Here is a 26,238-nt window from a genome sequence, read left to right as displayed (position 1 = left end):
GAGGCCCGGCTCACACACGGCTCCCGAGGTGTGCATGTTCCCCGACTGCAGCTCAGCGAGCACCACAGTCCTGCTGCCTGTTGGCGTGGCTTAGGTCCCCGAGGCCCCCGGCAAGCCATACATCACGGAATATTGATACGGTTCCTCCAGACTTCCGCACCTGACATTTGATTTATAGCTTTAGGTGTTCTTTTAAATTCTAAACAGTCGATAGAGGATCAAAGGAAATGTCATATTTGCAGCGTTTAAGCCCAGTGACACCTCAGCAGCCAGAAGGGGGGGCAGCCCATGGTGGCTTCTGCCAGCGGGCTCTTCCCTGCCCGCCGTCGTGGGGTTCAGAGTGGCCCGTGCTCGGGCCTGACGCCGCTCCCCGGCTCCCCCAACATTTCCCATATTTATCACATTATATAGCAGCCTCCAGAATACTGCCTTCATTTAAGCTTTTCACGTCCCAATGATTTTTTATTATTTCCATCGACCAAAATAAATGAAGAAATGTTTTAGACCGCACTTGAAAGCGTGTAAAAATCAATAACCGCATTTTAAGAGATTTAAAATGTCTTGAATACATTCATTTTCAAACATTTTCTTCTGATCTTTAAATAGCTTTTCTTGGAGCATAACATTTTTTTGAAAAGTCAAATATGGAGCATTAAGGGTATAATTACCATTTTAATTATAACTCAATCATCCTATCTGCTTTGCATAGAAATTAAAGCTTTTATGTCAGGATTTGGGGCACTCACAAATGTTCAGGAGCAATTAATGTTAAAAGTTTAATTTTTTCAAAACCAGGATGAACTTTGCGGTCCTTAATTTCATTCTTGCTCCGACTGGAAAGCGCGGACGCTCCGCGCGTCTCTCACCGCTACCGTAAATCCCTTTCCACTCGCGAGTCGGTCTGGTGTCGAGGTTTGCACAACGGCTGAGTCTCGGCTCTGCTGCCGGGCTCGGGACCGGGCAGGGGTGAAGCCCTTGGCTTCGTGCCCGCGTCTGGGAGAGGGGCCGCAGCCCGCTGTGTGCAGGACCGCTGGTGTGCGAGGCCTGCCGGTCTGCGGCCTGGGTCTGTGCTCCTCGGAGACTCTCGGCCGTAGGATCTAAAACAGTCCCGATCACTCCGAGGTGCGGATTTTCCTGCCCCCCGAATGCTAGCAGCCTTCAGTCCTTTCTGTTCAAGAGGCAGGGACTGTTTCTATGAAATAGCAAACCAGCGCCAAGGCCACGGACGCCCCGTCCCAGGTCAGCAGCGTGGGCTTGAGGACAGTGACGCCGGCGCAGCCCCGCTGCGTTTCCTGGCGTTTAGCTCGGAAGACGAGATGCGTGTGACAGATTTCCCATCGTGTTGCTGCAGATGAATCACGGGCTCCTGGCTCCTGAGGCCCGGGCCGTGGGTGTGAGTGTGTGCGTGAGTGTGGATGTGCGTGCACAAACGTGTGTGCTGTGCACACCTGCCTGTGTGTTCACACAGACGTGGATGCACGCGTGGACACGTGGGCACAGGCGTGTGTACACCGTGTGCACGTCCGCACTGTACACGTGCGATGTGTGTTCCGTGGGCGATGTGTGTGTGTGTGCGTGGACGTGTGCAAACGCAGCCTCGCCTTTCTCCCCCCAGTCAAGCCCCCGGCTAGGACTTGGCCCCTTTCCCCCGGGGCTGCCGGCATTCAGTCTGGAAGGAAAATCACACTTACGGGTATTTCCAAAACAAAATGAAATGCTCTCCTTTCTGGAGTGTCTGTGGAAGCGCCTGTCCCCTTTTTACTTTTTATTTTAGCCTATTTTGTGGTTTGTGTGTGTCTCCCTCGTGCTTACCCTTACTTTTATGCTTTATTGGGGAAAATGGCGACAGAGGCGGCTGACGTGTCTCTGTGGCGGTCGCCGTCCGTCCTCGTCTCCACGGCACAGCGGCTGCGCTCCCTGAGACTTCATCACTGTGGCTCCCACGGCACCTCAGCCCGACACGACTCTGGGCCGTCATGGGATCGCGCGGAGGCAGCCGGCTCCCTACTGACCCTGTGGCCTCGGTATTCCCAGCATGGTGGGGGTTTCACACACTTTTCGTATTTGCAGGAAAGGAAAAAGTTTCAAAAATCTGAGTAAATATGACTTAGGATTGAATGGCTCTGGAAGCGTTTTCATGTGAGTGACTTCACTTCTCAGAAGACGCCCCTCTTGGACACCACGTTCAGGTCTGGGTGTGGTACAGAAGATTGCAGCCCCTTTGGGTAAGTTGAGTCCCAGAGCAGGACTGGGGGCTTCTGTTAGCCTGTCTCTGGTCTCCGGGGGGCACACGGGCAGGACTGGGGCTCTGGGGAGAAGGGGCCCGTTCGTACCCCCGCTGCTGCCGGCCCCAGGCTGCTCCGGTCCTGGCCACACTGTGGTAAGGTCCCACCTCTCCGAGGTCCCTCCGTGCCCGGGAGACAGGGCTCCTGCTGGCACCGATCCACAGGAACGTGACAACGAGGACAGGGAACCTCCATCCGGACGGGCGCAGAGAGTCGGCCCTAGTAAGTCCACACTCTGCCCGGCTGGGCAGCTGGAGGTGGTGGAGAAAATACTCTAATTTCGTTAGACAAAGTAAAATGCATGTCGTTTCCCAGTGTTTGTTATACGATTTTCACAGGAACACGACAAAGAACAGAAACAAAACCGGTTCACAGAGACTGTGTCCGTCACAGCAGCCATGGGCTGGCGGAGGGCAGGACCGGCCTGGGGCGGCACCACGGGTCCGTCTCCCCAAGCACACGCCTGCGGGGGGTTCCTCTTCAATTCGAGTAGCGGCTGCTTCTCCCGCCAGACGGAGAGCGACTGCGTCTGCCGGGCGTTCGAGGGACGTCGGAAAGGGCCTCGTCTGCCAGAGACAAGAAAGGCTGGGATGGGGGCTCCCAGTTTGGGAACTTGCCGGGGGGCTACTCGCCACTCACCGGTCTGTCCGCTCAACTGGGACGCTTCTCGGTATCAGGACCCGCTGTAAAGGGGGTGAGAAGTGGACCCGTGCGGCCGGGCGGCCAGGTCTCAAGACGGCCACACTCAGCCTCTCTGTGGACGGGTCTCACCGTGCGAGTGTCCGTCACGTCTGAACGTGGGGAGAGTCAACTTTCTGGGCCGTGGGCGGCTGTCCTTTCCCCGGTGAGGAGTGCTGGGGTCACGCTCCTGTGTCGGACTCAGCCATGGTGCCGCACGCCTTCGGCTTGTCCTCACTCCCTGCACGTCGCCGTCCCTCTGTGGAAGAAGGTGCCACGTGCTTGGATTCGTGGCCGGTTCGGGGCAGCCGTCCTGCTTCTCCCTTGCCGTGTCAGTGGCCTTCTTTGGGTGGATTCCCAGTCTGGAGTCCCTGTGCCGGGCCTGCCGCGTGTCCAGGCTGGGCGGCCAGTGCTGGCCTCGTGGCACCCTCACTGCGGGGGCGCTGGGGCGTGGGGCTCACCGAGGCCGCGTCCTGCCGGCCTGGGCCCGAGCTTCCCGACCACCCCCGCCGGAGTGGAAGCCATGTGGTGACCTAGTGTCTCCTCCCAGGGGCGGGCGCCCAAGTATGTCGTGTGGCTCCGGCATCCAGAACGTTCTGTGAGCAGAGCTGGCCTCACAGTTTCTGTTGGTGCAGCCAGGTGGGGTCCCGAGAGGCTCTCCCTTCCTGAGGGGAGAAGCCAGAGACTTGTGCGGGGAAGCCGGGGCGCAGGCCCGCGACGCCACAGAGCGGTTGCTTCAACTTTGGGCGAGTTTGCGCCCTGTGGAGCTCCCCGGCGAGGGCAGAGTGGCCGGGTCCTGCCGGTCACACGCACAACTGACCCACCGTCCGCGGAGAGGGCTTCCCACGGAGGCTTCCCCGGCTTGTGGGCTTTCAGAGCTGTCGCCAGACTGCTGGGTCCTGCAGATTCATGCCCTTTTCCGTGACGGGGGAGACCGAGAGGCGGCACTTACAAAGAACACAGACGGTACAGCCGTTCCCCAGGGAGAAACACCAGAGCACAGACGTGGGGCAGGAGGGTGAGAAAATGCCCGTGTCCTGGTTTTCGGGCCCCCGGATAGAAGCCTGTGGGGAGTGGCCAGGTGCCTGGGTGTGAGACACTGCACGTGGGGGCAGAGCCGAGCCCCGTGTCAGCCCAGGGCTGCTGCCTTTGGTCCTTCTGTGGGGGCGTACTTTACCATTCAGGGTGCAATCACACCGTGACATGGAACACACCCACCCTTAGACAGCAGGTCTCATTCCGACTTCCATGTCACACGACGTAACACGGCTCGGTCGTTGGAAGCCAGGATACGTCATTTGGAAGCGAAGCCCGTCCCGTTGGCTGTTGGAGGGCCTCCCTGTGGGATCGCGCTCACGTGGGCCTCTCCCCCCTCGGCAGGTGCAGGCTCCGAATCCTTCCTGCCTCTCTGTGCAGCAGGCAAGCCTGGGGGAGCTGTCCCGGTTCCAGAGACTGTAGCCCAGCCTGCGCTGAGAGCCCCATCGGCAGCAGGACCAGCACAGCACCTGCCGTTCGCAGAGGCTGGTGACGCCAGCGTCTCAGGGCGCTCCTGACCCAAAGCACGGCGCTCTGTTCTCGGAGAAGGTCCGGCTGTCAAGACCTTCATCCAGAGCTGAAAACAGGGCCGGGAGCCCCTGTCCTGCATCGCGAGAGGAAGGCGGTCAGGGACGTGTCGCGGACCCCACCTGCCCACGGCGGGGGTGGTTGTGGGGACGGGGAGCACAGGGCAGGGGCAGCCATGGGGGGGCGAGCGGTGCCACGGGAGCCCGGAGCAGAAGTAGCTGTCCTCTCCTCAGAGCAGCCCAAACTCTGGGCTCGGGAGACACAGATTGGTCCCTGGTGATATTTCTAAGTAACTCAGCACAGAGAAAAGTGCAGATCTCAACATTCCTCGCTCTGTCTTTAATGAAAGTCTCCGAAGCTTGGTGAGAGGCGACGGGAGAGCTGGGAGTCATTACGGACGGGCCATAAACTGGCTCTCCTGCATTTGGTGCTAAATCTCTCCTTCTGCTGCTGGAAGGAACTCAGCCCGTTTGTGCAGACTTTGTGGGCGCCCTCCATCGTGGAAACCCTTTCGTCTTTCCCAAAAAGCTCAGAGCTGCGTGGGGCTCGGCACCGGGGGGCGGTAGTCTGGACCCAATTTCTGTGTCTCTGTGTCTTCTTAGACTTTCTCTAGTTCTTTGGTCTGTAGGGGACCTGGGTTGGTTTCCTCACTATCTGCTACTCGGGTTCTAGGTTCTGGGGACATAGTGATTAGTTTGGGCGCATGGGGAGGAGCTGCCGTGAGGGACGGTGAGCACAGAGCGCGCAGTGTGTCTACTCGGCTGATCCTGAGGTGGGAACAGAAGCATTGAAACGCACCAGCCCAGGAGGTTTAGCAGAGGCGGCCATCTGGGACTGGGTACGGAAGGAAGAACAGGAGATGGAGCCCAACAGCTGTTGAGAACTGCATGGCACGTGATGGGGTAGAATGGTCTAGGTCTGCAGCGGTCGGGGGTCTAGGACACCTGCCACCCCCTCTTGACGAAGGAAAGATGTTGCACCTGTAATGATTCCTACCCAAACTACTTGAGGAAACGCATTTGACATTAGAATATATCATTTCTAGTTATTTCAAAATTCAATTTTGAACTCACGCATTTCTTTTTTTCATAATGTGGATGAACAAGATGGCGCCCGCGCGTGGCGTGTCCCTGACACGGGACCCCCGTCTATGTGGCACCGAGGGAAAGAGTGCGGACGCCGCGGACCTCACTCAGAGCGTGGGAGGAAGGAAATAATGCATCTGTCGGGTCTGTCAGTGACAGTTGTTAAAAGCGAGTCTGGGCTTGAAAGTACTGGAGGTCAACAAAGGGGGATGTGCTTTTCCAGAAGCTACTTCTGTCTTGTCAGACGCGTTAATAACGAGAACAGTCAGAACGGCGCCAGGACAGACGCCAGGACAGACGCCAGGACAGACCCTGTGCCGGCTGGGGCACGGTCACCACCAACCGCGCTGCGCGGAGGCTTTGAATTGCTGGAACTACACGGTCGGGATCTGTGGGCCGGAAACCACAATGTGCAAAGGAAGGAACCAGGGACGAGCTGAAGTAAGGGACCGACAGTGGTGGTCATGAATCGGAAGCCTAGATCGTCCAAGGGTCCGTTTCCACAAAGCTGACCTGGAGTTTAAGGCAATTCTTCTCGAAACACCAGCGAACGTTTCTGTACTGCAGACAAGCTCGTCCTACAGTTCACACGTAAAGGCCCAAGCCCTACAGTGACTCCGACATCCCATTTCACGAGAAGGGGAAGGAGTTCCTCCACCCGGTGTGGACGTCTCGTGGGAAGCCACACGGATCCAGGCTGCGTGGCACTGCGTGTGCGGAGACGGACAGGCCCGCGGGGCGGCCTGGGGAGCCACGCAGAGCGGCTGAGCGGACCAACGGCCTTTCCACAGAGCTGGGGCAGCCGCGTCTCCACGGGCAATGCCCTTCCCCCCACAAACCCCACCGTGATGTGCGTCTCACACCTCGTAAGTAAACGTAGATCGTAGACTTCAACTCTTAGGAAAAAATGCAGGAGGAAATTCTTAGGATCTACTTCAACAAGGCAAGGAACTCTCAGACGTGGCACCAAAAGCAGGAGAGAGGGGAAAGCCGGAGAGCGGGGTGTCACAGCGGAAGGCCTGCGGGAGACCCGCGGTCGTGGGAGGACGCAAGGGAAGCCACCGAGGGACAATGTTCGCAAGCCCCGTGTCTGTGGCGCGCCAGTGTCCCGAGCGCACAGAGGACGCCCACGACGCGTCTGGAAGACAGAATCAGAAAGCGACAGAGACGCGTGGAGAACGCCCGCGAAGATTCGCCCATGCCGAGCTGTTTGGTGTCCCCGTCGCTGGGGACATGCGGCCCGAAAGCCCACGAGATGCTCCCACACGCCCGCCAGAGTGGCCGCCTCGACGAGCAGCTGCCCCGCCGCGCGCCCGGGACCCGGGAGCCCCACACTGTGCCGCGGGACGCACGCTGGGGCTGTCGCTCTGAGAATCGGTCTGGCAATACCTTGTGGCACTGGGGACGGGACCACCGTACGGCCCAGCCCCAGCCGCGGTGCCCTTGGGCGTGTGTCCCAGAGAAACGGAAATTCGTGATCTCACACACAAACCCCACGCGGACGCTCATCGGCCCAGGCGGGGTCCCCACGGTTGTCCTCCACCGTGTCAGGGTTAGACGAACCGTGTTCCGTGCACACCACGCACACACCCAGCAGTATCAACGGAGCCCGATCCGCGCAGCCACTGGACGGACAGCCAGAGGGCCGCGCGGAGGGAAGAGACTGGCCGGAGGGCACGCGGTTTGCCTGCGTTTGTTATGGTGGGAAAACTCACAGCGGCAGGAATGGGGCGATGGGCAGGTGCGAGCAATAAGGAAGGGGGTGGGGAGGCAGGCGGGCGTGGCTTTCGAAGGCCGCAGGACGCACCTGTGGTGGCGGGTGTCCTGCACTGCCTCCGCGGTCCACTCACGACACCGAACACACGCACACGCACATCCGTCCCGGGCCTCGTCCCCCGCCGACAGACCTGGATGTCTGGGGAGTGAACCAAGTGTGTGTGCGGCACAAGCAGCCTGAGTGTTCAGCGGCGGGCAGCAGCCGCACCCGGTTCTCCGACCGCGCGGAGCCCCCGGCCCCTCGGACGTCTCTCCGCGCCGTGCCACCCGGTTGCCCGTGAAGAGCCTGTCTGGACGGGGCGCCTGGGCGGCGCAGTCGGGGAAGAGCCTGTCCGGCCTCCGCAGGGCTCGCAGGACGCGGGCTTCGCTCCATGTTTAAATGTTCCTCTCGTTCAGAAGAACACGCGAGCGCATTCTCTGACTCTGCCAGACCCCAGAGCCCTTGCACAGTGGGTGCTGTCAACCAGCCGCGCTCTGCCTCTGGGGAAGGCCTCGGCCCCCGATGGAGCTCTGTGCTGGGGCCTCCGTGCGGAGGTGACCTCACCCCGTTAGCAGGGCGCGCCCGCGGGGTCAGGAGCGCTGAGACGCTGCCCTCCCGAAGCCGGGCGCCCGGGAGTGTCGAGGGAGTCAGTCCCCCCGGACGCCCGGCCGTGGCGAGCTGCGCACACGTCTTCCCGGCTGATGGATTCCTGTGCTTGTCCTCTGCTTGTCGGAAGGGTGGTTGGTGAGCCCACTGTCTCTCAGGAAATCGTTAGAACGGGGAAAGCCTCCATGTTAAATGGCAGGTGTGCAAAACCCAAGAAATTCTTATCTTGAAAAGTGTAATGCAAACATATCCATTTTGGTGTCGTGACTATAAAGTTTAAAATGCAGGGAAGCAAATATCACCTTCTTGAGTTTCAGATCGGCTTTTAGGGCCTCTCGACACAAAAGGCCAGAAGGATACCAGTTGGTCATTCATCAGTGACTGACTGAGGGGTGGTCCGAGGGGCGGCTCGGTGTCTCCCGCAGAAACGCCAGGGCTCTCGGGAAGCCCCAGGGCCGACCTGTGGGGCCTCGTGGAATCACTGAAGGCTTTGGTGACGCTGAACTCAGGGTGACGGAGTGACTGGGCCCTGTCTCCAGTGCCGTGGGGGGGCGACCTGACTGGATCCCGCACGTGCAGCTGAGCCGCAGCAGAGGGGGAGGACGAGGAGGAGGAGGAGGAAAAGGACAAAGAACAGAAAGAATATTAACCCTCATTCCCGGAGGACTGTGCTGAGCCCACGTTTCTGCTAGTACCAGTGCCGGCAGGTGCAGGCCCTCTGCTTCCCAGAGCTCACAGCGGCGGGCAGGCAGCGGTGCGGGACCCCACACGATGAGGAGTTCATCCCTGACGCCACGGAGGGACATCCTGAGCGACATCACAGCAATACCACGGAGTGACGTCACGGAGCAACAGCACGCGTGACATCATGAGCGACATCACAGGGTGATGTGAGCGACCCCACAGAGTGACATCACAAGTGACATCACACAGTGCCTTCATGCGGTGCTGCCGGAGTGGGACAGCCTCCTGGGCTGAGGGGACAGGGAAGGGAGATGATGAAGTATTTGGAGGCTGACCGGCGGCAGAGGCGGTGGGTCCGGGGTTGGGAACGCTGGTTCCCGCAGGGGAATGGTACCTGCAGTGGCAGAGCCCAGCACCTGAGCCAGGGGAGCCTCCAGGGGCGGCGTCCTGTCGGGGCCCCTTCCTGACCCCCGGTCCAGCGACCGTGCTCTGATCACAGCTGGCCTGGCTTTGAGGCTGTGCTGGGGCACGGAAGGATGCTGAGTGGGTGGGAAACATGACCAAGTGTGCTGACTGCGGCAGACTCGCGGAGCAAGCAGGGTCTTCTGCTGGGGGGTCAGAGGAGGAGCGAAGCCATCCCTGGTGCAGCGAGGTCCTCGGGGCTGAGAAGTAGGATCCACACGCGCACAGTGAGATAAGCCACTGCTTCTCGGGGGTGACGTGTGGGGCCCCTGGGATTAGCTGGCGGGGAAGAGCAGCCCAGGGGCACCGAGGGGGTCAGCAGGCTGCTGACACAGGGCAGAGCTGCTCGTGGCCCAGCCTCGCAGGACGGTTCCAAACAAGGGTGGGGACGCGGCGTCCAGAAGGCGTACCTGCGGTCTGGCAGACACCCCTTGTTCTGCCTCCTGCCGGTGGTTAGTCGGGACGGACAGGACAGCCGCGACCCAGGTGCGGGCTTGGAGCGCCACGCCAAGGGCAGCTCTTGGGGCTAGCCTGCTTGGTGTTTCTCATTGCTCCTGGAGAGGTCAAGCTGTGGCATAGCCCAGGGGTCTGAGTCACATCGCGCTTTGCAGATGTTCCCGGAACAGGGTGCGGACGGAGTGGAGGGGCTGCCTTGCCGCTGTCCCCCGTCGGACTCGCCCCGTAGAGCTCGAGCCTGTGAACCTGTTTCTTCTCGACGCTCAACACGGAGCAGCTCTGCAGAAAGGTGGCTCAGACGCTTGTCACCGAGCCGACGTAGACATACGACACGCCGAGTCAGACCGCGGCTGGGCTGCGTGCGGAGCTCACACTCGGCGCGTGCGGCCGGAGGCTCCCGCGTGGATGAGGGTTCAGGCGGCAGGAGGGCATTTCAGCACCGCGGAGAGCTGCTCGGCCGCCGCCTGCCCTCGGCTGCTGCCCGTGGAGGTGAAGCTCGACAGACTCTTCATTTCCAAATGTAAATCCCGGCACGGACAGTCATGAGAGTGTGAACAAAATAAGGAAACCCCTGCTATTAGCTCTGTGCCAGCGACTCTTCAGAGCTTAAATAATTAAATCAATTAAAATGTACCGTTTGTTCAAAATCTTTCAGACTGGAAGCAGGAGGCCCCGGCGTTTCGAGGGGTTTAAGCAGGTGTCCCCCAGGGGCGCGGGGAGCGGGCCAGCCAGGGAGCATCCTTCCCAGCGCACCGGGGTCTTACACCCAGGTTTCCAGGCTGGTTTTCTGTCGCTCTCAGACGCACCCCTTCCATCTCCCTCCTGGTCACGGCTCTGCCCCATCAGCTTCCACCCAAATTTTCTGCTCTGCACGTTTGCTCGGGAACGGAGACTGCTTGTGGACGGCTGCCTCGCTCTTGACTGATGGCTCTCTGAAACACTGCGTCTTTGCCCCGTTTGAGATCCACGTGTGGTGGCCTCTCAGCCCGGTGCCAGCTCCGGACTCCACGCGTCAGGGACCAGCCTGGGTACCTGGTTTGTGTCTTGGAGACAGGACTTGGCACAAGTGTTCCCGGTGTGTTGGCGCAGGCTCGGGCAGCGGCGGCCGTCTGCGGCTGCTGCCTGCTGGAACGCACCTCACGCTCACTCCATGTCCCCCAGTCATCGGAACAGGAGTCAGTAGTCTCTGGCGTGACGTGTAACCTGAGGTGGACCTTCCTGGCGCGGGCTGGTCATAGCCATGGGCTTGGTGATGCCGTGCTAGGGGCCTGCGGTCTTCTTTCTAAAGTAGCTGTGAGTGTTCATTCCACATACACACATCAGTTCATTTACAGATGGTACCAACTGCTCTATTAATGCAATTTGTAAAATATACAAAAAATAGAAGTTAAAAAAAATTAAAGAGTAAGGAAACATGCCCCATGAATGAGGGGCGGAGGAGAACTCCCTTAACTTGAGAAACAACTATGGAAACGCACGGCTCACTTCACACTCCCCAGTGGAGACCGAATGCTTTCTCCCTACCATTAAGAAAAAGACCACCTTGTCTGTCCAGACCACCGCTATTCAGCAACATCCTGGAGGCTCTAGTGGAAACTGTAAAGCCATTACCAGGAAACCTAGGGGTCCATCTTCATGATCTTGGTGAGACCAAGTCACAAAAGGGAAAATGGGCCATTTGGGCTTCGTCAAATTTAAAAATTTTCATGCTTCAAAGGACGTCATCAAGAAAGTGCAAAGGCAATTCTTGGAGTGGGAGAAAATATTTGCAAGTCCTACGTCTGGTAAGGGACTAGTGGCCAGTATATATAAGGGAATCTTATAACTCAGAAAACAAAAGACCCAAATAAAAACAGTCCCAAGGATCTGGACAGGTTTTTCTCCAAAGAAGACGTGTACGGGGCTCATTAGAAGACCCCCAAGATCCCGAGTCGTCAGAAATGCAAGCCCGAACGACACTGACACGCCATTTCATACCGGCAGGGTGGCCGGGAGACAGGACAGATGGCAGCAGTGTTGTCCAGGACGTGGAGAAGCCGGAGGCCCCGTTCACTTCCAGCGGGAAGAGAGGCCAGAAGGTTCTCGAGGTGTTGAGTACATTTAGAAACAGCACTTCCCCTGCTGGGTGATCCCCAGGAGAAGTGGAAACACACGTCCACACAGAAACGCGTGTGCCAGCGCTCAGGGCGTCCCTCCGGACGCCAGGAAGTAGAAGCCACGTGCTGACAGTCTGCACGAATGGACGAAGTCGGTGCGGCACATCCTTAAACTCGGATGTCATTTGGCTGTAAAAAGGAATGAAGAACCGATACTTTGTCCAGATCATGGATGGGCCTCGAATAAAAGACGATGTCAAAGAAGCCAGACCCAAGAGGCTGCATGCCGCGTGGCTCCGTTTCCGTGGAGCGAGGGGAGTTCGGCGGTGCTGAGAGACAGGAAGGTGCGGGTGCCAGCGGCGGGGGAGGGGAGAACGCTAATAGGGTTTTTTGCGGGGGTGAAACTTCTAAAATTAGATGGTGGTAATGGTTGCACAACTCTGAATACACAAAAAACCACGTTCAAAGGAGGAATTTTTGGTATTTGATTTAGCTCAGAAAATCGCTATAATGAGATTAAAATGCAAAGTAATGAAAGCTCTAGATTTTCTTCTTTTACCTCGGTGCACCGTCCACACACACCACACGCCAGAAACTTCACCACACTAAGCTGATCCGTGGGGGGGCCTGCCCGTCCGCAGTGGTCCGGCAAGCTGTCAGGTGTGTGTGGAGGCTCCGGTGCCGGGCCATGGTGGGGCTTACGTGGGCCGTGCGGAAGGCTTTCATGAAAACCACTAGTGAAGCGGGGAGGCGGCGGCGCGTGGCTGTGATGGGGTGCTCTGACTCAGAGGGTCGCCTGCCGTTCATCCCGCTCGCACGTTTGCGCGTCAGGGCGGGGAAGCCAGGGGCTGCACCCTGAGCCCGCAGGAAGACCAGAACGCTTGTCGGCCAGCACAGGCCTCTGCGGCTGCTTTGGGGGCATCTAACAGATGAATGAAAAATATTGCAACGAAAAATGACATTTTTGATATTTTGACAGAAGAATTCTCAGGACTCCAACACCATCCCTGTGTTTACTGCTGAGAGCAGAGGGTGGACATGGAGCGAACTCCCCTCCCCTTGTGCTATACGTTTTGTAATTTTGTTTTTTTGATAACATCTGGTTAATTAATTCAGACAGGCTACATCAGTTTGAGGAAAAACCTCAAAAACTTTCAAACTCTTTGACTAAATTGACTACTTGTACGTAAAAATAATTTATGACACTGAGAGGCAGAGCTCCTGCTTCCCTTTCTGTAGGTTACCCAGATTTTTCCTTGTCCCCTTCCCGTTGACAACAATAAAAGCAGGTGAGTGCGAAGCAGGGGACACTGTCGGCAGAAGCAGAGCCACCTGTGGGGGCCCTTCTCAGACTGGCCCGTTTTCTGGGTCCGGGACCCGTGTGCACTGTCGACCGCCCACGCCGGCTGCCACGGACCATCGCAGAGCACAGTCCCCAACCTCATTAAAGGAAAGTGCTCGAGCGTTTCTCACTCAACTGCCAGGCTCATTGCAAGTGCCCCAGACTTAGCTGAGTTTACTCCATTTTTACGAGCTCTCCCCTTGGTCCTGCTTGACTTTGGTGCTGTAATGGCTTACTTTGGAGTCACCTCGTGTTACACAATACTTAGGCGGCTACATTGTGTTGTGGGGAAGGATGAGGTCCAAAAAGGGCCCCTTTAGTTATTGTCACCGCGGCCCTGGGGTCGGTTTCACTCCTCCCCAGTTTTACCGAACCGCGAAAGGGCAGGTGCCCAAAGTCCCGCAGGCAGTACCGCGTGCACGGCCTCGACTGTGTCCATGGTCTTGACCACGGGGCCTGCCTCCCTGTCCGCACGGTGCTGTGAGCCCAGAGCCCTTCTGAGGGCGCTTTTCTCCTTGCCCCCAGCATAGTTTTTCTCATCACACTAACACACAGCTCAGGCACGAGGCAGAGAGTGTGTGTGTGTGTGTGTGTGTGTGTGTGTGTGTGTGTTTAGCAGAGAAAGGGCACCGAGGAGGACAGATGTGGGCAGCAGGTAACGCGTGGGGAAGGCGGGGCAGCCCACCAGCCAGACACCAGAAAGCCTCGTGGCATAAGACGAGAAGGGCACGGGGTCGGGGGCTGCTGTGGGTGGGAAGATCCGCCGTCGGGCCCGCTCACGCCCGGCCACACCGTGCCTGTGCCCCACACGTGCCTGCAGGCCCCGGCCACGGCTGAACCCCAGACACGATCCGCGCTCCCTCTGTCCCGAGCTTGGTCAGTGGACGTCTCCAGAGACCGAGGCCGAGCCCCCAGTGGTGTTTGCACAAAGTGCAGATAAACTCATGTGGAAAAGTCGACCCGTTAGGAAGCACAGTGAGGTCACTCGTGGGCAGGGCCTGCCGGTCTCCTCGGGGCCGGCTGGGAGCCCTGGCACCAGGCAAGCCTGCTGCCGGGTCCCCTTCCCTGCGTCAGCCGTGCAGCGGGACGCACTGCGTGTGCTACGGAGTGGGCGTCCGCGGATGTCCCACAAGCGGGTTGACCCTCAGCTTTGTGTTCCTTAGTGACTGACACCAAGTCTGAGAGAGCTCAGCCCTTCTCCGGGTCAGACCCGTTTGAACACGTGGCTGGCGTTCGGTGCCGCGGGCAGCAGCGTCTGCCTTTGTCAGCTGTGAGCCTCGTGGGTCAGAAACCGCTTCCCAAGACAAGGAGTGTTCGCCCGTGCCGCGCCCGCCCGCTCTTTCTCTGCGTGTGCCCTCGCTGCTGTAGCTCACGCTGTCCGTCAGGCCACTCCGCTGTGCTTCCGTGAGGCTTTGCAGGGCTAACAGATGCGCCTTCCGCGTTTCAAGGCGGGTTACTTCCTGCACTTTTGCAGCCTTCCTCTTATAAGGAGCGTTCTTTCACAAAAGCCAAACACATTTGTATAGAGTTAAAATTAACTTTGTGTTTTGCTGTGGTTTTCTAGAGAACATGTGGGATTGCTTTGTGCACTTGCCGTGTGTAGGATATGCTCTCGTTAGCGAACAGTCTTTGCTGTGTGGGGCCCGAGTCGGCCCTCTCTCCTCTGCCCCCACCAGACGCTCAACCCCGCTCTACAGCAGCAGAGTAAAACACAGCGTGATTGTTTGTTTTCACTGCAAACCTTTCCTGTAGCTCAGTTCTGAAATTTTAGCATGAGTGAGAATCATTTGGGGGCACTTGTTGCAAACACAGCCCAAGGTATTCCGATGTGGAGGTCTAGGCGAAGTGCCCAGTATCTGCATTTTAAGATGTGACACCCATGCAAACGTTATGCTGGGAATACTGGACCACAGTTTGGGGACCACATTGACCAGGTACGAGCAATTCTCAAGCGGGACTTCTTTATCCTGTTCTCCTCTGTGTGTTCCTAGCACTGGGCCCATCACCTGAGTCCAGGTTTGCTCATTAAGTACTTGTAAAATGGACAGATAGACGGGTGGACGGACGGATAGATGGACGGATGGATGGACGGATGGATGGATGGGTAGATGGATGGATGGATGGACGGATGGACGGATGGGTAGATGGATGGATGGATGGACGGAGGGACGCACGGATGCATGCAGGTGTGGATGGATGAATGGATGGGTAGGTGGGAACCAGTCTCTCTGCAAGACAGTTCACAAGCCATCCGTCGAGCTGAGCACAAACTCTGGCAGTCATTTACGTCTTTTCTAAACCTAAAGGAACATCTTGATCCATCTTAAATAAGAAAAAAGAAGTCCCTGCCTAGTAGGATATAGTCTTTCCCTTTTTTCTGATTTTAAAAGTCATCAAAGCAAAAGCTGCGATCCTGATTATCTCATTGTTTTTGCCACTAGCTCATGGCTTTGTTTATTCCATTCAGTGCCTGCAAGTCAGTGAGATGTTTGCGTCGCGAACAGACTGGCTTCCAAGTGCCTTAACACTGAATTTGGGTTTGAATAGTACTAAGTGGGTCTTCACATTGGGCTGTTGTGGTTAATACGACCATTCATAGCATGTTTCCATATATTTTCATGACAAATGTAAACACAATTAACTCTTATTCAAGAGTAATTTGGTTGTAAAATCCAGTGATTTCTAAACGTGTCCCCCATTTAAAGAAACTCCAATATGCAAACATTCAAATTTGTGGAATGCGTATAAATTCAGCACCAATTCATTTGAAATGGTTCTTTGCTTTTGCACAGGGTTCAGTGCCGGAGGCTTTCCAGCAGTGGGAGTCCGTGAAGCATTGACAGCCGCTCACTCTGCAGTAGTCCGACCCGGCGCGTGGGATGTGGTCGCACCTTATCTCCTCGTCCTGTGCGTCCCGAGGCTGTCTCTCGTGCTCTCTGATTTCCCAGTGAATTTCATCAGTTTACCCTCAGTTCATCAGGGTCTTAAGTACTTGGTGCCTAACCCACGCTCTAGGCACTCAGAGGACGTTTCTCTGGTCCTCGCACACCTGCCTGCGTTGCGGGAGCCCGTCGGCGTCTGTTAAATGAGGGCTCTCGCGGCAGAGCTCGGTCGTCCTGGACTACGACACACGAGTCCTGCACGGCCGGGGAGGGGAAATGAAGGGTTTGCAGGCTCCTGGGTCATTGCTTCTTGTCATAAAGTAAGAACGACCTTTGCAGCTCCATTTAGGTTCAGCCCCTTGTGAGTTATGAGGTGTTCCTCACGGAAAAGACATTTCCTGGACCCCGCTCACCCTCCGGAGACCACAGACTTTCTCTGGAGCCACAACCGCGCCTTTTCAGTCCGCCGAGGGTCGCCGTGTCAGGTGACGTTGACCGCTGTCCTTCGCACGAGGACGGATGGTTCCGCTCATCACCTCCGCTCTCCCTCCGCCATTCCCAGTGGCCGTGGCCTTTGTGGAGGCCGTTCCGCCTCCCTCTGCTCCCGTCCCCCGCGATGGGAACAGCATGTGGCCCGGCAGTGGAGGTCCACGGTCCGCTCCGGACCCCGGAAACCAGCAGGAGGAGGTCGTGGGACGGGCGATTTTAGCGTGAACTGGGAGAGGCGTGTGGTGAGCTTTGCACACAAGCAGGAGCTGACATGTACGAAGCCAGTTTCCGGGACAGCGAGGTGAGGTGGTGCGTGTTGCACGCGTGTCCAGGCACCTCGTGCAGGGCTGTGCGGGTGGACGCTTCTCTCCAGATCAAGTTCCAGTCCTTGGCCGCGTGGCCGCGTGTTGGGGTCTGCACCCTGCCGCAAACGAAGGTCGCAGCTGCGTCAGGCACTGTGCAAGCTGGACGTCAGCCCCGCGACAGATGAGCTGGGTGCTGGCTGGTCCTCCCTGGAGCTCCAGGGCGTGCTCCGTTGCCGGACATGGGGACCATGGCCTCCGGGCACATTCTGGGCACCATTACTCCTGGTGTTTCGTATCTGCTTCCCAGGCTGTCCGCTGCCGGCGGAGGCTGCGCACAGGGGCGCCGGCGGTGTCAGCTCTGCCTGTGAGTCGTGGGCACTCGGGACAGTTGGCCTCACCAGGCCTCATGTGAGGAAACCCGTTGTGTTGGTCACCTCAGCCTCTTCTCGATGCCTCCTTCTGGGACCCCTGCCATGCTGGTCTTTGTCCACTGGGACGGTTGGTTGGAAAAAGAGCCACTTGTTCCGGGTGCGGGGACCCAGCCCAATGGCCTGCAGGGCCGAGCCAGTGGACAGGGCCAACGAGCCCCGGAAGGGAGTCTCTGCCCCTGCTGCTGTCCTGGGCAGGACGGCTTGGGCCGGGCCCCTCTCCTGGTCGGGGGACGGGGTCCTGGGGCCGGGCAGGAAGGCATGTCCCCTGCAGACCCAGTGTTGTGTCTTCAAGCTTGTCTGGCTCCTGCCGCGTGGCGTGGGAGCCCGAATCTGCGCTAGTCTTGCTGCTGCCGACACGCACGTGGGTCTGCTCAGAGTCCTTGGTCCAGGTCCCAGGGGGAGCCGCTGCCCGCGACCGTGCGACCTGAGCGTCGTTCACCGAGTGCTCTCCTCGTGCGGAGGCCGTCTCCCACAACGCTCCGTGAGGACAAGGGTGTGCTCCGGCCGCGGAAGCCGGATTCGTCATTGCGGGCATTGTCCTCCGGCCCGAGGGAACCCTCCTGCTCCTGAAGCAAGCCCCTCGCGTGGCGGTGGACGGTGCTTTGGTTCTGCAGGCTTGGAACTCCGAGTGCATGAACTCACAGTTCCACTGAGTGCACGAGTTTAGAAAAACGCATTTTCCTGATGTTGAACTGTGGGGCCATGGTTACTGGTCTGGGACTCTGAGCCACTCCCTCTCTAAGCTGCGATCTCTCCACCCCCCTGTGATGTGAAGGAAAGTGGCATTTTGAAGCCAGGCCTTTGCACCAACCCTGGGAGGACTGGAGCAGACGCTGCATTTTACCGGAAAGACAGCCCGGCCGGAAAGGGTTGATCATCTGAAATGTCCGACGGCTGCTGCTCAGCGCGGGGGACACCGTCTGTGTCCACCACCGCTCACCAGCTGACTGCGGGCAGAGGGTTTAATGTCTGCCTCCGCGTCCTCTTCTGTGCAACAGGACACGAGTCGCGCTGCCTCCAAGGACGTCGTGAGGCTGGGCTGTGCGATCGTACGTCAGGTGCAGCGGCCGTCCGGGGCCTGGGAAGCAACAGCTCCTGACATCCCTGCGGGGTCCGCGGTGCTGCCGTTGTGCTCCGTGGCTGAGGAACAGAAAGACGCGGGGCGGGGGAGCTTGGTGGACAGATGGTGCCTGTCAGTCAACTCTTCTATTAACTGTATTCAAAAATGCCAAACCCAGTGCTGGGAACGTTGAAGCTGATGAACATGCTCAGCTCCTGTTATTTAAGTGCAACGAACTGGGGCACCTGGGGGCTCCGTCGGTGAAGCGTCTGCCTTCGGGCAGGTCACGATCCCAGGGTCCTGGGATGGAGTCTGGCATCGGGCCCCCTGCGCAGCGGGGAGCCTGCTTCTCCCTCCCCACTGCCGCTCCCCCTGCTTGTGCTCCCTCTCACTGTGAAATCAAGGAAATCTTTGAAGAAAATTGCAGCAAATGTGTTTCAGTAAGAAGTGAGATGGGCGAGGTGCTCGTAGAAACACACGCTGCACATACCGTGCGCACGGTCATGTGCCTCGTGTGAACACGCGTCCCGTCCCGCGAGTGCGTCCTGTGCGCACACGGACATGGCGTGTGCATCGTGCGAACGTGTCATGCGTTGCTCACAAAGCCTTCATCACCCTCACCAAGGAGAGACGTTCAGAAGGGTTTCCCCGTGTGCATGACAGTGAGATGACCCGTCAGCTGCTCTGGGGAAACAAGGAAGTGAAGCTTTGGGGGCGTTCCGGGCCGGTGGACGCGGAGGTCGTCCTTCTGTGAAATGCCGCCTTCCTGGCCCTGTGGGCCGTGGGAGGTGCGCGGTCACAAACCCAGACCGCAGGAGGGTGAGAGGCTGCTTGCGCGGTCACAGGCTGGACCCGGACGGAGTGAGTGCAGACCCGCCGGAGAACAGTTCCCAGGGGGCAGACAGGCTTCCGGAACCTTGTGGGGCTGCGGGTCGCCCTGGCGCCCACGATCCCACGTGCTGTGGTGGTGGCAGCACCTGCCCAGGGCACTTATCTGACACAGGAGCGTGGCCAGAGAGAGCCGGGGTGGCTCTGGGGCGACGCCTCGGTGGTGACCGCTGTGCAGCCCGTATCGGGAAGGCACCACCGTTCTGGACGAAAGTGCGCTTTTCCTCTGCTTCCCGCCCCTCGTCTCAAACAAAGTACCCACTGAGCAGCCTTCCACAGCCCTGCAGAGCGAGCATGTACTCCAAGCCGCGTGACGATCCAGGAGCTTCCCTCGGGGTCTCCCTTGGTCGTCTAGGGTCACCTAGGGGGAGGGGCTGGCCCCACGCGAGGATCCGCCCATGCTGTACCCCGAGACTGAGACCGAGATGCTCGGCGAGGGAACCTTCACCCTGGCTCCGTCTGGGGCCCACGTCAAGCCTCTTAGAATTCGAGCTGCTGAAGGTGAACACAGGGAAAAAGGAGCCGTGGCCACCGGGGGACCGAGGTCCTGCGTGGAACCAGGGCGTCGTCATCAGCCCTGGTGGCCCTGCCCTGGCTCAGCACGGCTTACCTGCATGTGCATCCTCAGAAGCAACGTTCCCACGGGAGTGACACTGGATGCTGGGTCTGAGCTGGGGGCGCTGGTGGCATCCCGGAGGGGGCTGTGTGGCAGGAGCCCCCCAGGTCCCAGCGTCCCCACCACAACGCCGCTCTTCAGGCCTCTCTGCTCTCCAAGAGGGACGGGACGGTGTGAGTAAGACCGCTGGCAGCGCCCGTGCCCGGCGCCCGCCGGAGCCCGTCCCCGCAGCATCTCCCGTGAACCGCTCCTGCTTGTCGGCTGCACACGGGGCTGCCGAGTGTTCGGCACACAGGAGCGCCGGCCCCCGTGATCCGAGCGCGGTGGGCGGCACGTGGTTTGCTCCTGCAAGCGTTGCTGCCAGGCCCTGGGTAGGAGCCTGCGCGTCCCAGCAAACCTCACGACTCCTGGAAGCCTGGCCCTGCGCGGACGGGCTCGTGTCCCCTCGGGCTGCTCTGGGCGTTGTGATGTCCCGTGTGCAGAAAGAGGACGCCCCGAAGCGCCGAGCCTCCAGCCGCGTCCTCATCGCGACGACACGGAGGGCCGCTAGTGGCCCCAGGTCGCTGCTCCATCGTCAGAACAGCCCTTCGCAGGCACCGGAGCCGCGCGGCGGAGCGGTCGGACGGCCCCACGGGGAGAGCGGCTTCTGCTAAGTCTCTGAGCTGCGACGTAAGGAGGCGTGTTGCTCCCACCTTTGCCCCAGCCGCGGCTGCCGTCTTCTCTCTGGGCGGAGTTCCACAGCCCGGGCATGCGTGGGCCAGGGGCGCGCGGAGCATGTGGGTGTCCGAGAGACAGACAGAGGCCTGGGAGGCACTGATCTCACTCTGCGGGACCAAGGGTGGCTTCCTCCTGACTGCTTGGCTCACTGATTGACGACATTAACAAAAATCGGACATGATCATGTCCTCCGGCTTCGTCATTTCTCAGTGTCGGGGCAGAGGACAGTGTCCGCTTGTCCTCCCCAGCGCCGGGCTACCTGCGGGACTCTGAGGTCTCCGCATCCTGGCTGACGGCCCTCACTGTGTTTGACTGGAAGGAAACATCCCGCTGCCTGCGGCAGGGCTGCTCCGTGACCAGGCGGTGCCGTATTTGTTGGAGACGGTAAAAACCGATGCTAGGCCCCTCGCACCTTCCGGCAACGCACGGGGACTTTGCACAGCCACGCGGCATTTCTAATACATACGTCTCCAAATTAACTGCTGGCACCTGAAATCAAGCGTTCCGGGACCTTCCCTGCAGCTGGAGAGGGGAGGGTGGGGTGCTGCCCTGGCCCAACCCGGGGCCTTCTCGGCTCCTTCAGAGCGGCCCCTCCCCCCACAGGGGGTTTCTGCAGCGAAACGAGCTTGTTTCTTTGTTTTTGTTAGCCGATGCAAACGCATTGTGTGGGGAGGGCCCCGGCCTCATCCGGGGTCGGTGGTCTGTGGCTGGTGTCCGTGGTGGTGGTCAGGGAAGGGGGCTGTGTTTCAGGGCCGACTCGGCCGAACGGTGCGGTGTCGTGGCACCGAGTGGGTTTTGTCCCGCGGCTGCAGAGATGCGTGTTTTCTCGCAGAGGACGGCCCGCGTGCGCACGGGGCGAGCGAGGTCTCAGTCACGTGGAGGACACTTTTGTTCATTAACTGAGTGAAGTGTGCGGCTCCGTAGGGAAGCGGGGGCGGGGCGGGAGGGGGGCCGAGGCCAGAGTGACCAGAAGGCGGAGGGGCGGGTCGGCCCGGGCCGCGGGGTTGGGCTGCGGTCGGCTGCTGCCGGCTCCTCCTGGTTTGAATGGCAGCGCAGAGCGTTCCGTCCGAAGGTAGTGGTGGCTGTGCCGCCGGGGCGCGTGTTTGTGGCCCCCACGTTTGTATGTGACACGGAACCCCCAAGACGGTGGTGTTGGGTTCGAGGTCTCTGGAGGGGAGGTGGTCGTGAGGACGGGGCCCCACGGGGCATTACTGCTCCCTCCACGCGCGTGAGGACGCCGCGGCAAGACGCTGTCTGGGAGCCGCAAAGGGTCCTCACGGGACGTGGGGTCTGCCACACCGGGATGCCAGCCTTCCGGCCCCCGAGCTGGGGGTGACCTGTTTGTTGATACCCCGTCTGCCCGAACGGACTCCCCAGGGATGAGCTTCTGGAAGCGTCCCAAGATGCTGAATTCCCCCCAGAGTTTCCCCAGTGAGGTGGAAATCCTGCCCGGCAAGAGGCCACGCTCTGTCCCGGCTCCCGCTGAGCACAGCTGTCCGCGCCGCAGTCACCCGCCCTTCACGCCCAGCCAGGCCCAGATCAGCCTTTACTCCTGTCTGGACGGTTTCGAGGGGAAGCGAGCGTGCTGGTTCCCTGACACACAGTTCTTTGGGGACAGTGGTGGCGAGGGAGTGCGTCTCGGCAGAGCAGGGAGAGGACGAGGGAAGGGAGCCATGTGTGGGTGCCTCTAGGCCCCTCGAACCTTCCGGCAATGCCTACGAGCCGCAGGGGAAGTCCCCAGAGCCCCCCGGTCGGTGCTTGGCCGCGTTCCGTGGCTCAGTGTCCCTGTGGCCAGAGTCGTGCTCTGGAGATGGGTCAGAGCCACGGCGGGTCTCCTGCACCAGCAGGTGCCTGGATGCGGTGAGGTCAGGACCTAGTCCCACTCCCCAAGGACACAACAGGAAAACAGCTGAGGAACCGAACTCCTGTCCGACGTGGACATGAGACATCGCCTTGCGGGTGTGCCGAAAAGGCCGGCCTCCTCCAAGAGACTAACTTGGGGTCCAAAACTGTCTGTCTCATGGGACCCTCAGAGCTCCAGGACTCTGCTCACATGTCATTCAGGAATTGCCCCCGGCCGGACCCGTGGCCGACGGCAGAGTCAGCACCGGCTGTCCCTCCTGTGTCCCCGGAGCCCTGCGGGGAGGACGCCTGGGCATCTGCTGCTGGTTTTGGGTGTCCTTGGGGAAACCAGCATGGACAGTGTTAAGCCATTTCAAAGCCAAGTGGATATGATTTCCACAGCTATCTGTTCTTAATTTAAGTCTATTTAAAATTTGAGGGCCCCTCTATTGCTAATTTGTTATGGCAATATTAATTAACGGTTCTGCATACGGCGGTTAGGACGCCACTCGTGTCGAGTGAGAGAGATTACCAGGAGTGCGAGATCAGAGCAACAGTCTGTAAACTGGCCAGAAGCAGCTGGGGGTCACCTTGGGGTTTGGGAGAAGGACGGCACATTTGCACAAATATGCTGTTAGCTTCCCGCCGCATAGCTGGGGAGAAGGCAGGAGCAGTCCCCTCGGCCTCGTTCTGCAGCTAATTCTGGGGGCAGAGTCCAGGAAAGGGGGCCGTGCGCTGGAGCTCGGAGCCACATTCGCTACGAAATGCTGGAACTTAAAAACTGATTGTTCCTTTCCATTGCACCCTAAATTCCCATGGTTCTCATCTCAGCCCTAGCCGCACATGGGGGAGCAGAGCCAGCCGGGGCTACTGCCCCGCAAGGACCCCCGGAGGGCGCGGTCCAAGCAGCCCCCGTGTGCACAGGCTGGAGGTACTCCCCCTCTTACTCTGGGGGAAAGACGAACCTTTGAGACACGTGGAAATCAAAACAAAACAAAGAGGGGGCGCCTGGGGGGCTCAGTGGGTTGAGCCTCTGCCTTCGGCTCAGGTCATGATCTCCGGGTCCTGGGATCGAGTCCCGCATCGGGCTCTCTGCTCAGCAGGGAGCCTGCTTCCTCCTCTCTCTCTCTGCCTGCCTCTCTGCCTACCTGTGATCTCTCTGTCAAATAAATAAATAAAATCTTTAAAACAAAACAAAAAAACAAAAAACAAAGGGGGTCAACCAGTGCGAGAGAAGCTCGTGCAAGTCAGTCTCCGTCCTTGTTTCCTGAAACCCCGGGTCAGGTACCCACTGTCCTTCGAGGCCGACCCCAGGGGCCTCCTCCTGTCCACCATGGGAGGCACCGGGGAGATGCCCTTCTGATGGGATCTCCTGCTTCTACGAGGTCAGCTCTTTTCATGCTGGGTGGGGAAGTGAAGGCCGGAGACAGATAGAGATTTTGTGATTTTATCTCCTTTTTTTATGATGATGCTTCCAGGGAATGAGTATTTAGAGATTATCCTTGACTTTTAATGGGGTTGTGTCCCGATAAACCCATTGTAAATGGAAAATATCCTCAAGCCAAAGATGTATTTAACACGCCTAACCTTGACCGTCCCATGTAGCTGCCCCGGCCTGAGACGTGCTCAGCACGCGGACCTCGGCCCACGGTTGGGACAATCCCCGCCACGGCGCCTACTTGGGAACGCGGTGTGGACGCTCTCACATAATGTATCCTGTACGACGCTCGCTGTGGAGAGCTGACGGCAGGTATGGGTGCGGGACGGCTGTCCGTGGACCCGCTGTGACCCCCGTGATCGTGGGGCTGACGGGAGCCGCTCAAAAGGCAAGTGCACCCGGGACGAGACTCTAAACCCAAACTCAAAACTCAAAGAATGGCTTCTACTGAGTGCGTACCGCTTTCGCACCGACGCACCGACGCAAAGCTGGAGTTGAGCCATCCTGAGTTGGGGACCATCTGTAGACGCTGACGCGGACTCGGTGTCACGTGCAAGCATCTCAGGGGGCCCTGTACTGAGAAGCAGCACCAAGAACAGGCCAGGAAAGTGGGCCAGCTACCTCCTGGTCTGCCCTGGCGATCCTTATCCACGGATATTTGCACAGTGCATAGCCTGCACACCTGTGTGTGAGTTACACACCATCCCCCTGGTCTGCACTGTGTTTTAGAGAATTTAATAAAGCCTTGGCCTTAGCCCTCTGGGTAAGAGACCCAAAGCCAGATCTCAGGAAAGTAAAGAAACAAAACTAGCTCAGTTCTGAGAAATGTCCCGATAAAGGAGTTGTTGAAAATCAGACTTTGGGGAATACCTACAATATTCGTTGTCACTGGGCCTACTGCTCTTCAGAACCGCCTCCTTCAAACTGGCCATGGAAGCAAGTGCTATTTGCCTTTCCTGCTAGGGAGGGACCCTCTGCCTGCAGGCGTCCATGTCCTGCAGCCCAGCAGGGCTGGTGCTTGGGTGACCGGCACAGCACGGTGGCCTCTCTGGACAGGCTGCCCACGGTCCTCGGCTGAGGGCGCTGGAGAGCTTGCTCTCACCCACACTTGTCGTCAGGACAGAGCGAGTCTCTGGCACGCCCTTCCAGGCCGCTGTGGACCTGGTCTCCAGGCTGAACAGGGCAGGTGAGCTGACCTCCCTGCATGGAAATCAGAAGTGTGGGATCCCGCTCCACGCCCCAGCACGTGCACTCCCCACCGGACCCCCTGGGCCATTACAATCGAATCCTTCCTTCGTTCCCCATCACTTACGGGGGGGCTTCCGGCTTCCAGCAGAGAGCACTTGGTGTACCGCCCACGGAGCCTTTGGGGGAAGCCTGCGGGACTGTGCTTTTGTGACCCACCACACTCCTGGTTGGTCATTCCGCTCACCTAAGACCGCACTGTGGGGCAGAACCAGGAGTCAGGGCTGGGAGCGTTAGAACGGCCAGTCCAGCAGTGAGCAGGGCTGCCGTGGGCCCCGGGTCAGGGGGACCTGCCTTTTCCGGGAGCCTGGCCGGGCCAGGGCTGTCTCTCCTGGCGCAGGTGTTAACAGCATAGTTAGGGGAGGAAGGGTCGTGCCTTTGCAGACATGGAGCCCAGGACCACGGGGTAAGGATCGGGCAGAGCAGGGAAGCAAGGCACGACTTAGACTCTTGGAATCTTTTTTTTGAATTAAAGATCAGCCTCTGAATCCAGCCCCTAAATCCAGACCCCGAATCCAGACCCCCCCAAATCCAGACCCCTAATCCAGACCCCGAATCCAGACCCCAAATCCAGACCCCGAATCCAGACCATGCCCCGAATCTAGACCCCAAATCCAGACCCCGAATCCAGACCATGCCCAAGACAGGGATTCACATTTAGTAAGCCCCCAATGAAGCCTGGCCCTGGGTCCCCTGGCCTGCTCGGCCCCACGCAGCCCTGGGGTGCAGGGATGAGGGAGCAGGTAATGAGCCTGCAGCACGGCAGCCTCAGTTGTGACCCGTGAACCACAGCCTCCGTCATCCGGTCGGGGTGGGCAGCGGCCGTCAGAGGAAACAATTTTGGGCTGTGGCTCTAGGTGACGAGCTGCATCCTGGGGTCCAGTGGCTGTCACAAAGCAGTGGTGCAGCCTGGCCCCTCTCTCCGGGCGCTCAGGGGTCACAACATGAAAGGAGGGGGCATTGCGGCCAGAGCTCACTGACAGGCTCCAGCCTGCAGGGGAGCGGGTGTGGGGGCAGTGGGGGAGGCGGGTTGGGGGGACCCGCCAGGCTGGCGGTGGCCCGCTGGGGGCCAGGGTGAGGGGCCTCCTCGGGAAGGGGCTGGGAGACACAGCATGGCTGAGGTCGTGGGCAGCCCAGGGCTCACCCACTGCGGGGGGCATCACCCCTTCCTTGGCGCTGTCGCAGACTTATGCCACAGGGTCCCGAGTTCAGGGACAGAAAGGAGCAACGGCGGGCACACAACAGAACAGGGGTGTGGGAGGCGAGAGCAGGCTGCGGCCCCCACCCCGGGAGGTGCTCGGGGATGGAGTCG

At 59.2% G+C, this 26,238-nt stretch overlaps 1 protein-coding gene across 1 annotated transcript in view; it reads right to left on the bottom strand.

The window, feature by feature from the left end:
• Nucleotides 1–26,238, bottom strand: part of ADARB2 (adenosine deaminase RNA specific B2 (inactive)) — a 112,703-nt gene that overhangs the window by 77,148 nt on the left and 9,317 nt on the right. Inside the window, exon 4 of the mRNA XM_044228311.1 lies at nt 23,586–23,621. Coding sequence (XP_044084246.1) covers nt 23,586–23,621 — 36 coding nt within the window. The remainder of the gene's footprint in view (nt 1–23,585; nt 23,622–26,238) is intronic.

Source organism: Neovison vison, chromosome 12 (assembly GCF_020171115.1).
Source record: "Neovison vison isolate M4711 chromosome 12, ASM_NN_V1, whole genome shotgun sequence".
Lineage (NCBI taxonomy): Eukaryota > Metazoa > Chordata > Mammalia > Carnivora > Mustelidae > Neogale > Neogale vison.
Note: the sequence above shows the minus strand (reverse complement) of the source record. Positions and strands in the feature narration are given on the sequence as shown.